The sequence below is a fragment of the Zingiber officinale genome, chromosome 6B (assembly GCF_018446385.1).
Source record: "Zingiber officinale cultivar Zhangliang chromosome 6B, Zo_v1.1, whole genome shotgun sequence".
Classification (NCBI taxonomy): domain Eukaryota; kingdom Viridiplantae; phylum Streptophyta; class Magnoliopsida; order Zingiberales; family Zingiberaceae; genus Zingiber; species Zingiber officinale.
The window spans coordinates 76,031,037-76,046,681 of NC_055996.1; the positions used below are offsets into that span (position 1 = coordinate 76,031,037).

At 33.9% G+C, this 15,645-nt stretch overlaps 1 protein-coding gene across 5 annotated transcripts in view; it reads left to right on the forward strand.

Moving 5' to 3' along the window:
• Nucleotides 1-15,645, forward strand: part of LOC121992751 (ADP-ribosylation factor GTPase-activating protein AGD2-like) — a 31,019-nt gene that overhangs the window by 517 nt on the left and 14,857 nt on the right. For 2 of the 5 annotated variants that reach the window (XR_006114993.1, XM_042547304.1), the window contains exons 2-17: nt 1,991-2,067; nt 2,175-2,275; nt 4,209-4,279; nt 7,896-7,958; nt 8,327-8,371; nt 8,455-8,520; nt 8,592-8,639; nt 8,717-8,812; nt 8,904-8,945; nt 9,031-9,246; nt 9,462-9,593; nt 11,002-11,124; nt 11,241-11,327; nt 11,534-11,776; nt 12,303-12,424; nt 13,298-13,388. Coding sequence is in view for 4 of the 5 variants with exons in the window: in XM_042547304.1 (XP_042403238.1) it covers nt 1,991-2,067; nt 2,175-2,275; nt 4,209-4,279; nt 7,896-7,958; nt 8,327-8,371; nt 8,455-8,520; nt 8,592-8,639; nt 8,717-8,812; nt 8,904-8,945; nt 9,031-9,246; nt 9,462-9,593; nt 11,002-11,124; nt 11,241-11,327; nt 11,534-11,776; nt 12,303-12,424; nt 13,298-13,388 (1,623 nt within the window). In the remaining variant the exon portion in view is untranslated. Of the gene's footprint in view, nt 1-609; nt 760-1,990; nt 2,068-2,174; nt 2,276-4,208; nt 4,280-7,895; nt 7,959-8,326; nt 8,372-8,454; nt 8,521-8,591; nt 8,640-8,716; nt 8,813-8,903; nt 8,946-9,030; nt 9,247-9,461; nt 9,594-11,001; nt 11,125-11,240; nt 11,328-11,533; nt 11,777-12,302; nt 12,425-13,297; nt 13,389-15,645 lie in introns of all 5 variants that reach the window. The other 3 variants (XM_042547307.1, XM_042547305.1, XM_042547306.1) reach the window with 3 other exon arrangements.

Genomic DNA, 15,645 nt, shown 5'->3' on the forward strand with positions numbered 1-15,645 from the left:
CAGTTAGCTTTGGGATGAATTTTAGTGTCCAGACGTAGGTGCTTGCGTGCATTAATATCATAAGAGGGAGCATTATGTTATGCATGGATATCTTGTGGCCCATTGCTCTCCTCACGTGCTCGTGCATCTCTAGATCTGCAGTGTTTTGTAGATTTTGTTTTAAAAAAACAACTTTTGTTATGTCGAATAAAAAGTTATGGTCGATAGAGTTTAACATATTGATCCAATTACCTCAACGCATTTCAGTTTTTTTCCCCTTCATGAATGGATACAAATTTGATACGTATTATGCTTCCAACAAGCTCTTTTGTGTCAGAGTGTGAGCTAATGAGCAACCCTTACTGTTAAGTTCCTTTTGCTGTCAGTGGCCTCGTGCATGTTGCATAGTGTCCAAATTGGTAAATTATGAGATGCACACATAATCATAATTTGGTTCCTTTGCTTTCCTTCCATATATGGTTGGTCTTTGTTATGCCATTTACAAACAACCGTAAAGAATTCACCAGTTTTATTGGCATTCACATGTGTAGGTCTATATGAATCAATTCTTTCGTGGTTCCTTTTGTTTGTTTCTTTTTTGATGATTTTAGTTTCTTCTTTTTGATTTAGAATCAACTCAAGGAGAATTTATAAAGATCCCTATTTAATAGCCAATAAGGAACATGGAATTAATGAGTAATGGAATATTTGCAAGGAGATGGGAGGAGAAAGACAGATTACAGGAAAAACTGCAGAACATGAATGCCATGGATGAAATAGGTAATATAGTAGAATATAATAGAATGGGATGTACAAAGGAGTAAATTGCCTTATTATTGAATAGAATGATAAGAGAAGTTATGAATGTGTTGTTTCATTGAAGGTTAGCTAAGAAAGTGCAGATGTAGGTGATAATGTAGAATAAGCTTCTTATTTTTTTTTTCCTTTTCTTAATTTTTTTCAAAGCTTGGTGAGAAATAGAAGTATAGGTGTTCTGACATAAGATCCAAACTATAGTTGATTGTGTGTCCCAATTATGTTGCTGACAGTAAATTTCTTTTGGTTCTCACCTTTTCCATCTTTTGTCTTGAATACCTATACTAATCTAATCTCTTCTACTCACGCTCTAATCACTTTTGCACTTGGTCTTACAGTGTTAACTAATTGGTTTGAGTTCTTTTCTCTTGTTTTTCTAAGAAGCAACCACCACAAAAAGCTCACATGTAAATGCCATTTTGTATTTATGGCAATCTACATAGAAGGGACAAGATTTGTGCTTTTTTATTTAAAATACTCATTCCTTGTGTTACCAATCATTAATCACAAGATTAAGTATTCTATGAAACACATCCCATGTCATGAAACTTTAAAACAAGCACACCATACAAAAAACTCTGCCTCTGCCACTGATACTTTTGATTTTTCTACCATTTTGATGGATAAATGCTCAATTTATAATAAAGTGACTTGCGTTATATAGCAGTTCTGCAGTGAAAGCATGACTTGTTTGATTTTACCAATATAATTATGTTTTTGAGGATTTAAGCATTTAGTAAGAATCTATAAGTATATAGTCAAACCTCAAGTTGAAATTGTTAAAGTAGATAAAAAAAAATACAGCCTAAGGTTATGAACCTTGTCACTAGGACATTTCTGAATCAACTTTGGCCTGCTCCCTAATGCATTGAGATCATTTAAGACGAATACTTATGGAAACTTGGAAGTTATCTTTTAAGTTGTGGTCCATATTAGGTCCTAGGCCTCCAATGATATAGTCTTCCTAAGATTTTTCAAGTCATTACGTTGGCTCTTAGTTAATTTCTGGTTTTCTTCAGAGAAGATGGGACTGGATACACATCCACGGAAACCTAATTTGGGGTATTCAACTGAAGTTGAACTGAATTAGCATATAATATACAGAGATTAGTGCATTCTATTCTATTTGAATTCCGCAATAAAATTAAGTGTTTTATTTAAACAGACTGAAGGTTTAAGTTTGTTCCCAATTCAGATTCATTCATTGGAGCACACAACTGATGAATTGAAAGATCGTTGTCAAAAACTTCACAAAGGATGTAAGAAATTTATGTGAGTATTTTTGTAGTGATATAGTGATCTATGAATTATTGTGTAGTCTTTTTGGATCCAGCCTCTATGCTTTTAAAGATTTTTTACTAAGAATTTCCATCTGATAGGGCATCAATTGGTGAAGCATATCATGGCGATCTTTCATTTGCGGATTCATTGGAAGCATTTGGTGCTGGACATGATGATCCTTCCAGCATCGCTATAGGAGGTTGTTTGACTGTGCTTTCTCGTTTTAACATTTCTGTTCTGGAGTTATATGTGCATAAGTAGTCATCAATTCACAGAGATCATACAGACATTCCACCTAACCTGTTACAATTTGGTTAATTTTTTTTGTTATTTTTGTCATTATGCACAGCTGAAATTGGAAATGATATTTGACAATCATTTGACTACCTTATGGATGGGCTATTAGGGGCTATTAGGATGCTAAGCAAGTTTATTTGTTAGTTAGCAACTGGCTCAACTTTTGATTGAAAATAGCAACAATTAGTAACAGAAAGAGTTTGAAAGTTTTTTTTTAAAATATATTTGCAACGACAAGAGCCTCTTCTCTGTTAGACTCGCAAGTCACCATCAGTTTTAAAGAAAGAATTAGGCTAACAATAGTCTTGACTTTTCGCTGTGACAAATCAATTCGAAGTTAATAATGGTTTTAAAAATTTTAAGTTAATAATCTATTTCTTTGCCTCTTACCATTTGTGTGTATTTGTTGACCATTTCTATGTTTCTTATGCCTAAAGGGATGACTGTGAAGTAGCAACAAAATTTACATAGGAGATTGCTTCTAAATTGCATGAGTTTAGGATTAGTGCACCTATCCTCTACAGTGACATGGTATTTTCCTAAATAAGAACCTATGCTTGAATGAAGCCCATCCTAAGAACAATTTTCTTTTCTTCTCTTCTCTTCTAGATCATTCAAATTACATAATATTTCTTGCGGTTATTATTTTATCTCCGTTGTTCTATCTTCTAGGAGAATTTCTTGGTTAGGGCTAGCTTGTTTACTCCTAATGGATGAGTGGAGTAACATAATTGCAGAAGGGAAGGAAGACAAATTAATAAAAGGACGAATGTTGCTACAGATTTGTCCTAGCAACTTTTCTTAGAGCAAGACTCATAAAATAGGGAACATAACTGGTATGTAACCCTCCAAAGAACTTAATGGAGTCATAGGATCCATGTAACCAATGCCAAATAGTTAGGACAAACATGGACTGATCATAATGGCCTGTAGGAAGCAAACACAGATGTTTAGGAGCTTTCTCTGAAGAATGTTGCCACCGTTAGTCAAGAAGCTTCCTTTGAGCCTCTGTATTCATGGAGCATGTTGTGATTTAATAAGAATCACAGAAAACCCAAGTTATTTAGGATACTTCATCTACCTCCGCCATACCTTTATTGGACATCTGAAACTTTCACCGAAACCATTGACTACATGTACAAAACTTCAGCGAATGAGGTGTTAAATATCTAGACCTAGCAACCAACAATCACCATATAAAATGCGTTATATAGGAAGTCTTGATTCCTTCGCATCTAGGACACCGAAATTTTGGCAATGATGGAAAAGAGAACATGAGAATCCCAATCTCACCTAGAGCAATCCTCCAAACTTTAAAGGCAAACATCAAATAGTAACACAAATTAAACAATAATAATCTGTCTAGCCACCTCTTCTTTGCAAGGAACCTCCTCCTGAGTATTCAATTCAATCCAGATATGAACACTGCATTGGATGTGCTGAGCTGGTCTAGCTGACACTGTATGAAGGCCCAGAGATCCCATTCAGAGTTAATGAGATGATTGAACTTGTCCATAGAGAAGTAATGTATGTTGAGATAAGGTTTCTGGAGTATTTACTTTGACCCATATATGAACTCTGCATTGAATGTGCTGAGCTGGTCTTGCTGACTAAAGGCCCATAGAGCCCATTCAAAGTAAATGAGATGATTGAACTTGAGCAGTAATATGGGATAGGTTTCTGGTTAAGAAACGAATTTGAGTGCACCTTTAGCAAAGCTTGTTAAGTAATGGTTCTATACTTGCTACCCTTTTCTGGACTTTTTGTTCTTCAATGTAGTTTTCTTGCTTTGTTATATATGCCATTTTTGTCAAGCTACAATGTGTTTATGGTAGGACCTGTGATGTCAAAATTCATAACTGCATTTAGGGAACTTGGGAGTTACAAAGAACTTCTTCGTACTCAGGTATATATTCATCTATTTCTTGCCTTCTTTCATTTGATCATCAAAATAATTTTCTAGTCTTTTCCATTCAGCTCAATACTATAATCATGTTATTCTTAGCTTTATTGTCTCCATTTGCGTTGTTTTGTACTTTTAGTATCCATGTAGATAAGACCACTCTAACACCACTTTTTAGGGTTGATGTCATTCTGACATTGATGCCATTTTGACACCATTTTCTTTTCATATTCACACTAGAAAATATTAGTAGGATCAGTTCTAATGACACATATACCAGAATTCACCTTCTTGAGTCACCTTCCGTAGGCCAACAGTGGTGTACCTAGAATGCTGAAATCATCCCTACTGATGAAGCCACGACCCATGAGATGCAACCTTCATCTCTTGTGGAAAGAATTAAATAACGTGACTAACATCATTTGTTCAATCAAGAATCACCTCTAACACCATAAAATGACTAACATAAATAACACAAATTAAACGACATAGAAGAGATATGAGGTGGTTTAGCTTAAGCCTCAAATGAGAATTCAAGCTTGAATATGACATAGAATTCAAAATGCATAAAAACAAACATTGCCAATATATTACAAAAGAAAATTATCTATCCTCTCTGGACTTCTAGTTTAACACTGACAGAGAAATATAAACCAAACCTCACATCACACGCTCCTTGGACACCATAATCTCTCCTACAGATGTAAATCTCCCTACTATAATTCTGCGAGTCTCTATTGCTTATACACACATCTTGAGGTCTCGTTGCAACTTTTACAAGTCTAAAGGGAAGAACTTTAGTTTTGTAAAATTATATAGAGATCCCTCCTTAAAAATGCAATGATAATGATTGGAAATGTTTGGGACATGCCCCCTCATATGCCCTTCTTTAGGTCGTAGCTAAGTTTATGCTGCCTAACACTAGGTTACAATGTCTAGGTGCTAGACCCTCATATCCTGGTCATTTGAGTGCCCACTCACATATGTATGCAAGGCACTTAGATATTTTTTGTCTTTTGTGCTCGCCTATGTAGTAGACACAGTTAATATCCTCAACTTGAATATAGCTTCACCCCTCATTAGAAAATTTTAAAGTGAGGCTCCATAACACTTTTGCTCTTCTCAACTCCCATCATCATGACACATGAGAAATCATCTAATTTAATGTCTCTAACTCTATTTTGGTTATTTTTTTTATGTAATTGATATGATCATAGTTATTTAAGGCATGAGACGCCTAAAAGCGCATAAGTCCGGTGGGGCTTGAGTCACAATGCACAAGATGAGGCGTACGCCTTACCAAAGTAATGCACTTCAAATATAAATTTTTACAATTCAATCATATATAGGGAATTTCTACTAAAATATTTCACTAACAAAACTATAGTGGATAAAATATTAAACAATAATGTAAATATAAAATTCACTAGTAAATAAATACGTTATACACATAATTCAAATTAAAAAAACCTTCAAATATCTAAATCATCAAAATCTTCATCATCTTTCTCAATCATATCATTATCGTCATCATCTGATATTTCAGATTTGTGTAGCTAAATCTTCATCGGTTTTGTAAGACCAAGCGCCTTAAGCACGCTTGGTGCCTCTCACAAGACGTACACTTAGGGCGACGAGGCGCAAGAGGCTCGCCTGGCTACGCCTTGTGCCTAAGCGCATCGAGGTGAGCGCTTTTAATAACTATGGATTTGATAGATAATCTTACTCGATTTAGATCACCAAACTCACCTATAATTGTAACAAATTGCTGCTATATGACCTAGAGGTCACGAGTTCGAGTCTTGGAAATAACTTTTTGCAAAGCAGGGTAAGACTATGTACAATAGACCCTTCTTGGGACCTGCATTAGTGGGAGCTTCGTGCATCATACTTCTTTGATGCGTAAGGTGCATTGTCGCTTGGTTTCGCAACACATGATGATCACCTCATGAGCTCCAGGATGTAACCAAATGATACAAATCTTCGAGTAACTTTCTTGTCGTGTAGATACATCTCCCTCTTAGAACTCCATTAGCTGCCACATCTCAATTTAATCAACCCATTGAAATCAAATTATTCTCTCATTATCCACACAAAGGTAACTTGTCTCAATATGTGTTGTAAGTGAATTACATCAAGTGATTCGATGCCTTGATGTCCATTATCAACTCTCTATTAGGATTAGACCTTTCTTTCACATATTGATTATCTTAAGTTACTCCCTCCAAGTGCAAAGTTATGAATCATATAAACTAATTTAATGCCAAGTTGTATGATGTGCATTTTTCTTATACAACAAGAGCATCAATATCTTTAATGTTGACTGCCTGAATACTCCTTTTGCCCGTATGAGTTTTTAGTGTAAGGTATAGAAAAGCATTTCTTGCTTGATGGCATGATCAAACTTATCATTATGTTGGCCAACTAATACATGGAATAGGTCAATACGAACACCCCATCTATGTTGCAATTGTTGAAACCAACTATAGAGTAGTGACTAGCTTCTTCCCTTCGCTTCAGGAATAACAAGAGACCAACAAGATGAGATCTGTAGCGTGTCTTCCTTTTGAATTCCTCCTTACTAGTACCATCTTCAGCGCCTTCAAAGACCTAAGTAAGCCTCTAGGTTCTCTTCTTTTCCTCATTACAAGCCCTTTGGTATGAGACAGTGCATCTCATGACCTTTGTGCAAACTGCTGGTGTTTGTACTGCCTGACACTTGGGTCGGGCTTTGCTGAACTTATCCCTAAACCAAATCCTAAAGTGCTCCATTAGAGCATTATTCATCTCCATGTGAACATATGAACTTAAAAATGATTATGATAACGTTAGTATATCGACAATATTAGACATGACTTGATAACACAACCCAAGAAGATAAGAAACACTATTAACGAGATAAAATTCGAATGTGACACGATACAATCCAAATATATAAATGGGTTGACACAGATTAACCAGTGTAGAAGATAATTTATTTAAAAAAAATAACTTTTGTCATACAACTTAATTCTTTGAAGAGGTTAGTTAATTTTACACCTTATACTTTTTTAAGAAGACAAATAAATATTTTTATGTTATCTCATATTATTTTTATTGACCCAAATGACATACCTGTTTATGTCACAGTTAACATGACATGACATGAATTGTCACCCTAATCCGAGGTATATTTTGTAATATCTTACTGATTCTTCTTCTAAAAAAAAATCTATTTGCCTGCTGGCCTAGCATTCATTGTTGCGACAGTCATTTGCTCTTTTTTAATTTCTTAATCAGTATACCTTTTTCTACCTGAGATAGATAAATATATTTCTGTGCATGTACCAAAGTACTAAAGGGCATATTACATTTCAGTTGTACATTTTTTCATTACAAATTATTTTTACAGTTGAGGAATGACTGCTAGGGAAGAACAGTTTATTCTTGTATTGCATTCGTGCAGTTTGTATGGTTGACAATGCAAATGAAGCGAGCAATGATGGATCAGACAACCTAAATGTTCTTTCCGATTCAATTGATATCCCTAAAATTTATGATTTTGTTGATGCCTTGATGGTTCTTATGCTTTTGTGAAGATAGAGTCTAGGCAAATAACTTTATTTCTCTGACAAAGCAGGTAGAACATATGCTGAGTAACAGGCTGATGCAATTCATCAATGTGGACATACAAAATGCTAAGGTAGTTTTTCTTTGGAGATGATGCACTTATAGTGGACCTAAGAATGCATATGCTCTACAATATATAACATATATTTTTGATGCTAAAATAATATCCTGCACTAGTAACTTAGACATATCTTTAAGGATAGCTATATAATCATATGCTAGTGACACTCAACGACATGCTACTGTTTGCAAAAGGAAAGTATAACATTAAAGGCAGACAGCAAGGGATATTACTTTTTTCATAAAAAAAGATGTTATATCCATATAGTCAGGAACATAATAATGTCCCTAATAGGTACTTTATTAAGGATTAAATGGGGGTAAGGTATTTTTATATTATTAATTGTTTCATAGAAATGAATAATTGGCAATACAATGTAGGAATGTCGTCGGAGGTTTGATAAAGCTTCAGCAGGGTATGATCAGGTTTTTATTCACTAACCCTTTCAATTTACCATGATATTTTTTTTGTTCAATATGCTGGTCTTAGTCCACCTCCATATTATCAGGCACGTGAGAAGTTTATGTCGCTGAAGAAGGGTGCACGTGTAGACATAGTTGCTGAATTAGAAGAGGTAAGTTGCCATATGGTCGATGAGCTTTTGAAGTGTCTATCTCCCTATTGTTATCTATCTTCTTTTGGCAGAATCTTCACAATAACAAGTCAGCTTTTGAAAGATGCCGGTTTAATCTAGTATGTATGTTTTCCACTAATGTAAATATCTCCGTGTATATTTTGAAAGTTTTCAATATGGTTTATGATTAATTCAGGTTAATGCACTTTCAAATATTGAAGCAAAGAAAAAGTTTGAATTCCTTGAATCAATAAGTGCAGTTATGGATGCCCATATGAGATACTTTAAGCAGGTAGGTTGAGTTCCTACATTACATCAGTGCATTAATATCCTCGTTTAGCCTTAAGTTGAACACGGATTTTATGACTGCTCTTTGCTTGCAGGGATATGAATTATTGAGCCAAATGGAACCCTTTATTCACCAGGTAAATTTGATTCTATTGCGTAAACAATTGCGCTTGGTTACTTGATTGATTTTTGGTGACTTATGTTTTTAATTTGAGAGAGCAGGTTTTGACATATACTCAACATTCAAAAGAAATTGTTAATGTCGAGCAAGATAAGCTTGAAAAGAGAATCCAACAGTTCAGAACTCAAAGTGAACTTGCAAGCCTTAGGCCCTCTAGCAATATGGAAGCCACTACAAGTGGTGATGGCATTCATGTATCTGGTTCCAATTCATACAAAAACATAGAAGACCTAATGCAATCTACTGCCAATGGAAAGGTAATGCTTCTTTGGTAATTGACAATAAATAGGTGTCGTCATTTTCTGCAAAAGAAGAATGATTCTCAGCACGTGTTAATGAAGTGAACCTGATATTTCTACCACGAGGGTTATGTTCCCAGCAGCACCTAAGATTTTAAACATATTTACTTCTCACTTCTGCAGTGGCATTCCAACTTTGGTTATCTATTATTAACTTCACTAATTTCTCTCAGGTTCAGATAATTAAACAAGGTTATCTTCTTAAACGGTCTTCAAGCTTGAGGGCAGATTGGAAAAGGCGGTTTTTTGTACTTGATAGCCATGGAACTTTGTACTACTATATAGATAAATGGAATAAACAGCAGGTATGGCAGCTCATTCGAATTTATGTCCTTATCTTTTACTCATACAAAATACTTTGATAAGTTGCTTCATTGCCTGTTTCACTTCTATGCATATGATTTTTACATAAGATGAAAAAGATAGGTTGCATCAGGCTTACACAGCCACTACTTAAATTCTTGAACTCCTATAGGCACGGATCTTACTGAGTTTGTTATAAGGCCTGTAAGTGATGCAAGGGCCTTCACCACTCACTGACATAGCCTTGCTTAGAGCTATGTGATTTAACATTAGTCAATTTTTGTGATTAAAAGTTAAAACCATTTTTTTTCAGGAGCAACACATTATCCAAATATTCATTTTTGGTGATTTATCATCTATTGTATCATCCTCACACCTGTGAAACTTCAAGATAATAAAACTGATTGTTGCTTACTGGAGCTGCACCTGAATTTAACCATTCTACATGGCGGTGACCTAAACGTGTGCCACACTAATCTAAATTTGGTAATTGGGATTCCTAGAAATAATGTTTTAGGTACTACAGCAGCTTAGGGTCATTTGAACTAGAGCACGGATTAGTAGCTGTAGCATGAGAAGTCGTTTTGCTGATCAGAGTCTTCATCTACCATCAGTATTGTCAGAAATTAAGAATTGTATTTACTCAAAATTTCTTAATACATGAGATCCTAATCCCTTATTATAAATTCATATCACTTATTCTTCATAAAATAACATTTTTTATAAAGAAAACTAATTTTGCTATCATATCCCATAATTTATTGAATATTTCATCTTAAGTTTTAGGGATATACATGGTACAGAATCATGTTTTCTCACAAGTATAGTTTAGACATTCGGCACCCTTAGTTGGACACAAACACCTCCATGGAGCATATGCAAAAAACTAGAGAAAATGAGGTGTCAGACAACTAGATTCATACTCTAGTTAAATAGAGCATTAGTAACATAGATGAGAATTGAGAACCCCCTTCACCTAATTTCAGCATATCTCTTATATGCTGGCATCTTTGTCAGCTTCTGCAGGAACAGAATCAATTATTTCATCTGCCCAATGTATTGGGAAATGGTCTGGAAATTGAGGTAATTATAGCATTCAGGCCTTAAGTTTGCTAAATAAGCATTTCACATGCTTAATATCATCGCTTTGCAAATTTTTGAGTTATAATTTTGAACCGACCATTTTAGCAACAAGGATTATGGTAGTAAACACTATGGACTTTTGTATATGTTTGAGCTGGTTCTTAATCTTGACCATGAAATAACAAATTGCCAAATGTATCTGTAAGTTGACATTTTAATATTTCCTAGTTAAGCAAGATCTTGTCAAAATTAATACATTTAGAGGATTTAGTAATTAGTATTTTTGCAGATTTACTTTTTTTTTTCCACTGAAATTCTGCATCTCAGGGTGATGATAACCTTTTTCACACTGTTGATCTTCGAACCTCGACCATTAAAATAGATGCAGAGCAAATAGATTTGAGGTTTTGCTTCAGAATAATTTCTCCTGTGAAATCATTCATATTACAGGTATCTTCAAATTTCCATCCAATGATAAACACTCCTATTCCTTACCTTATGAATGTTGTTTGTGGTATAGATTCCTTGGATATGATACTGTACTTGTGAAGCTTTTCTTTTGGCAGGCTGAAAATGAAGTAGATAGAATGGAATGGGTTGAGAAAATCAAAGGTGTCATTGCATCACTCCTAAATTCTACTTTATCAAAGCAGGTGACCATCGAAGAATACACCATTATCTTTTGTACTCTTAATAAAAACATCATTAAATTCTTATATGTTTCATGAATAAGGTGGCAATCATATTAGGTTAGAACACATGTTGGCTTGGATTAGAAGTTACCTTGGCTTTGAAATTGTTCTCTTTGTGACTTTAGCTCTTTTGAAAGACTTACTGATATTGAATCATTACCTAATAGGGTGTGGACATGGATGGTTCTCGCCTTACTGATGTGAGTGGTGCTGACACCCAAATGCTGGAAGGAAGTTTGAGTACAAAAGTAAATGATAATGTCTCCAAAATTCTCAGGAATATTCCAGGAAATGATGTTTGTGCTGAATGTGGTGCTCTTGAGCCTGAGTGGGCATCTCTAAATCTGGGAATTCTAGTGTGCATAGAATGCTCTGGTGTTCACAGAAAACTTGGAGTACATATTTCAAAGGTCTAGAAACTTGGACATGTTTGTTCTTTGAAGTTTCATATTTCGTTTACACTTCAATTTTTTTGTTTCTTTTATTGGGTCTATAAATTACTAATTCTCATTTGATAGTTTCTTTGTGAAGAATGAATCTTGTATAATTTCTAGTTGATGACAAAATGAACTTCTGAAAATTAATTTAACCTGGTTATTTTGTACTGTCACAGATTGCCATTTTTCTACTACAATGTTCTTTATAATAATCATAGAGAAGTAGAATGTTGGCTTCTGTGGAAATTATGTTTTTGAACACTGTTTTCGATACTCACTAAACTCTGTATTAGCAATTAATCTTTGGAATTTAAGGATGACAGCCTCTATACACGAAGATATTTTCAGGTTACAGGTATTCTTAGGAATTCCAGAATTTTTGAGGAATCTTCTTTATGTAATATTTGATGGCCTAAGAGTAAATTGTGCCAATATTCATGTGCTAGCTGTTAGAATCTCGATGTAGCTATTAAAAACCACCTCTTTTGCATTGCTGTAGGTGAGGTCACTGACTCTAGATGTTAAGGTATGGGAGCCAGCTGTTATGGACCTATTTTGTGCCCTTGGCAATGCTTATTGTAATTCCGTGTGGGAAGAATTGCTCCTTTTTCAAGATCAAAGGTAAAAGTCAGCCCATATCAGATATGTGTTCTCATAACCTGTATAATTTTAGTTGTCATTAATGCTTAGTGTGGAGATCAATTTCTTACACTTGTGTGCAACTATATTAGCCAATCCCAATGTGAAAACTCTCAGTAAATTATGTCTAATTTATGAATTTATCAACCAAATTATTTCTTGGCCATTGCAAAAACTGGAACAAGTATATGAATATTTTCTCTATCTCTTTTACATTGTGACAGTAGTGTGTTGATCAAACTTTTCTGATTGCTTCATCATGTTGCCGAAACTATACTAAATAATGCATCCATGTAGCTCCTCCCAACATGTTGACATTGATAACAAGTTGACATAGCATGCGGGTATACCTCAGTTGGCGATCTCACAACTTTATGTAACTGTGATACTGATAAATCTTTATGCCTCAACCAACGATCTCACAGTTGTGTCTCAATTAGAGATAATAGAGAACTGAATATCTCCAAAATAGAAATTGTCATATTTAATTATATGATTTAGTATTTGAAGTAGGAATAGGGTGTGTTAGGCTTGTTAAAAATGGTAAAACAAAAACAATAAGAAATTTTGAAGTTTAAATTTAAATAATGCAATGTTTTTATCTTACTGGACTAATATATTTTTAGTAAAAAAATAATATGTTTCTGCATCATTGTTCTCCACCAAGAGCTCAACTCCTGAGTGACTAAGCATTAGAATCATCTTCATTTTGATTTCCCATTAAGCAGGGACAAAGGGTGGCTAGTACTTTAACTTTATTATCTTGTCATATTGGTACTTTAACTTTATTATCTTGTCATATTGTTCAATTCCTTGATTTGACTATTGTTCACACTTTCTTGGTGTTTCCTGCAGAATTGATGAACATGATGCAGACCTATTGCCAATCAAGAAGCCTACTCCTAAAGATGTCATTTCAAGAAAAGAAAAATATATTCGTTCAAAGGTACCTTAATGTTGTTCTTTCAAGCTGAACATTTCTTGAATTACTTCTGGGTTAATCATATAGAAAGCGTACCGGTGACCTTAGTTTCTTTGTTATATATATTTATTTCTGCTGTTACTCTTTCTCGTTTTAGTTACTGTTTAGAAAAAGTTAGAATCATATTATTATTATGTAAAGAGCCTTTTTATTGGAAAACAACTCTTCAAAGAATGAACTGGTGGATCCTGTGAAAGATATAGTTTTTCTGTCTAGATGCCATGACACAGTCTACTCAATTGTAAATCAAGCATTTTACTTGATAAAAAAATTTGATGATTCAAGTTCTTAATATGATTCATAATTGACAACACTTGGTGAACCTTCACACTTTCTAATGATGAAGGATGACAAAAAGGTTCCCCTATTTCAATGAATGAAATTGGTTAATCATTTGGAGTAAAAGATATACTTTCCGTCAAGAAGGTTATTTTATTTGTTTTCTTTGGAAATGTGATGGGCTTTGCTTAACGAAAGCAAACACATCAATACAAAGGATTTAATTTTAATGACGCAATTAATTGTTGAGGACCACTGAACTTCTTCGGGTTGTAAAATTATGCCTGAACTGAGAGAATGACTTGTCGTCAAGCTATCTTGGCAGATTGCTTGTAATGTATAGCTTGATTGAATGAATTCTCTCTTGGGACAAACTTTCAGTGTACATTATAAATTGTAAACCACATTTAGTATTTAAAAGAAAAATATGGTTCCTTCAAATGGGAGGAAATCCTAATTCTAGAGTTTTGTTGAAGATTGCCTTTTGACTGTTAAGCTTAATCCTCATCAAGCATATTATTAGCCTACAGTATTGCTATGATATATAAATTCCCTTGTTGGGTTGAATATATTTCTATTACATTCTTGTTAGATATGCAAAGAATGTTTTAACTCAAGATGTTGGTGTTTGACTTGTTAAGCAAATTCATTCCTAAGACATGAAAAATGTTGTTTTTCAACATCATGAGCATATGTTTTGGAATATTACTGGAATCAGAGAAACCTTTCTTGGTGTGAGAAGTCAATAGTGTACCATTACGTTGTTCAATTTTTAATCTTAGGAAGTTGTACATGTTGCACAAAGGCATGCAAATATAATTCATTCTATTGTATATATAAGCATAGAACTTGAAAGAAGAAAGGGATTCAATCATGATTTAAAATCTCAACTTGTGCCAACGTTTCGGTCCCAGATTGGAACGTATGGTTTCAGTACCGTATCATGCCATGCCAATATGAATTTGATATTTTTTAAATATAAATATATTAATTAAAAATAAAAAATTTAATCTAAATATTAAAAATATAAAAAATGGAAATGGAAATACTTTTTAAAAAAGGAAAGAAAAAAATATGATCGTGGTATTTTTGTATGTTAAATAAATAAATAAATAATTTATTATATATTTTCAAAATTAAAATAAATAATATATATATGTTAAATTAATGAGATAATTTTTAGTAGGGTTTGATACTTTGGTTAAGCCTGTTTAGATTATCTATTTAGTTAGAGTTGATTGAAATTATTAATATAAGTTTTATTAACGTAATTTTATTTTTCATATGTTTTTGCCATCCGTCGAGGATGTAGTGGCTTCATTGCGACTAGGGATGACAATGGGTCGAGTTTGGGTCGGATTTCATATCCTCTGTCCCTATCCTCATTATATTCATCCCCATCCCCATTCCCATTCCCATTCCCATCGGATTTTCAACTTTCATTCCCATTTCCATATACATCGGGATCAAATATTCATCCTCAAATCCATTCCTAACATAGGATCGAATATCCTCTATATTAATATTTTTCTTTATTCCATCCAATTATCATCATTCAACAAAAACATATTAGAATTAACATCATATAAAAAAACATAATTTAAAAAAAAAAAATTAAACATCTATAGCCTACTCCTAATTTAATCATATTCATAGTTAGTGAGTTTTGGGAATGTTATTCTAAGTATTTTTTTTTCTTAATTTTTTTTAGAACTTAGGGTTTAGGATTTTGGTTTAGTCTTTTAGGATATGGGGCTTGGGTTACAATATTAAAGCTAAAGCAATTAAAAAAAAAAATTTACACATGAGCACCATAAGGTAAGTAGGGTATCAAGATTATATATTAGCGATTGAGAGTTGGGGCGCCTAGAAGTGACTTGGATGCTCGCCACCGACTCACTCGGGGTACTCGGATCACTTCCGAGTGCACCGACTCACTCAG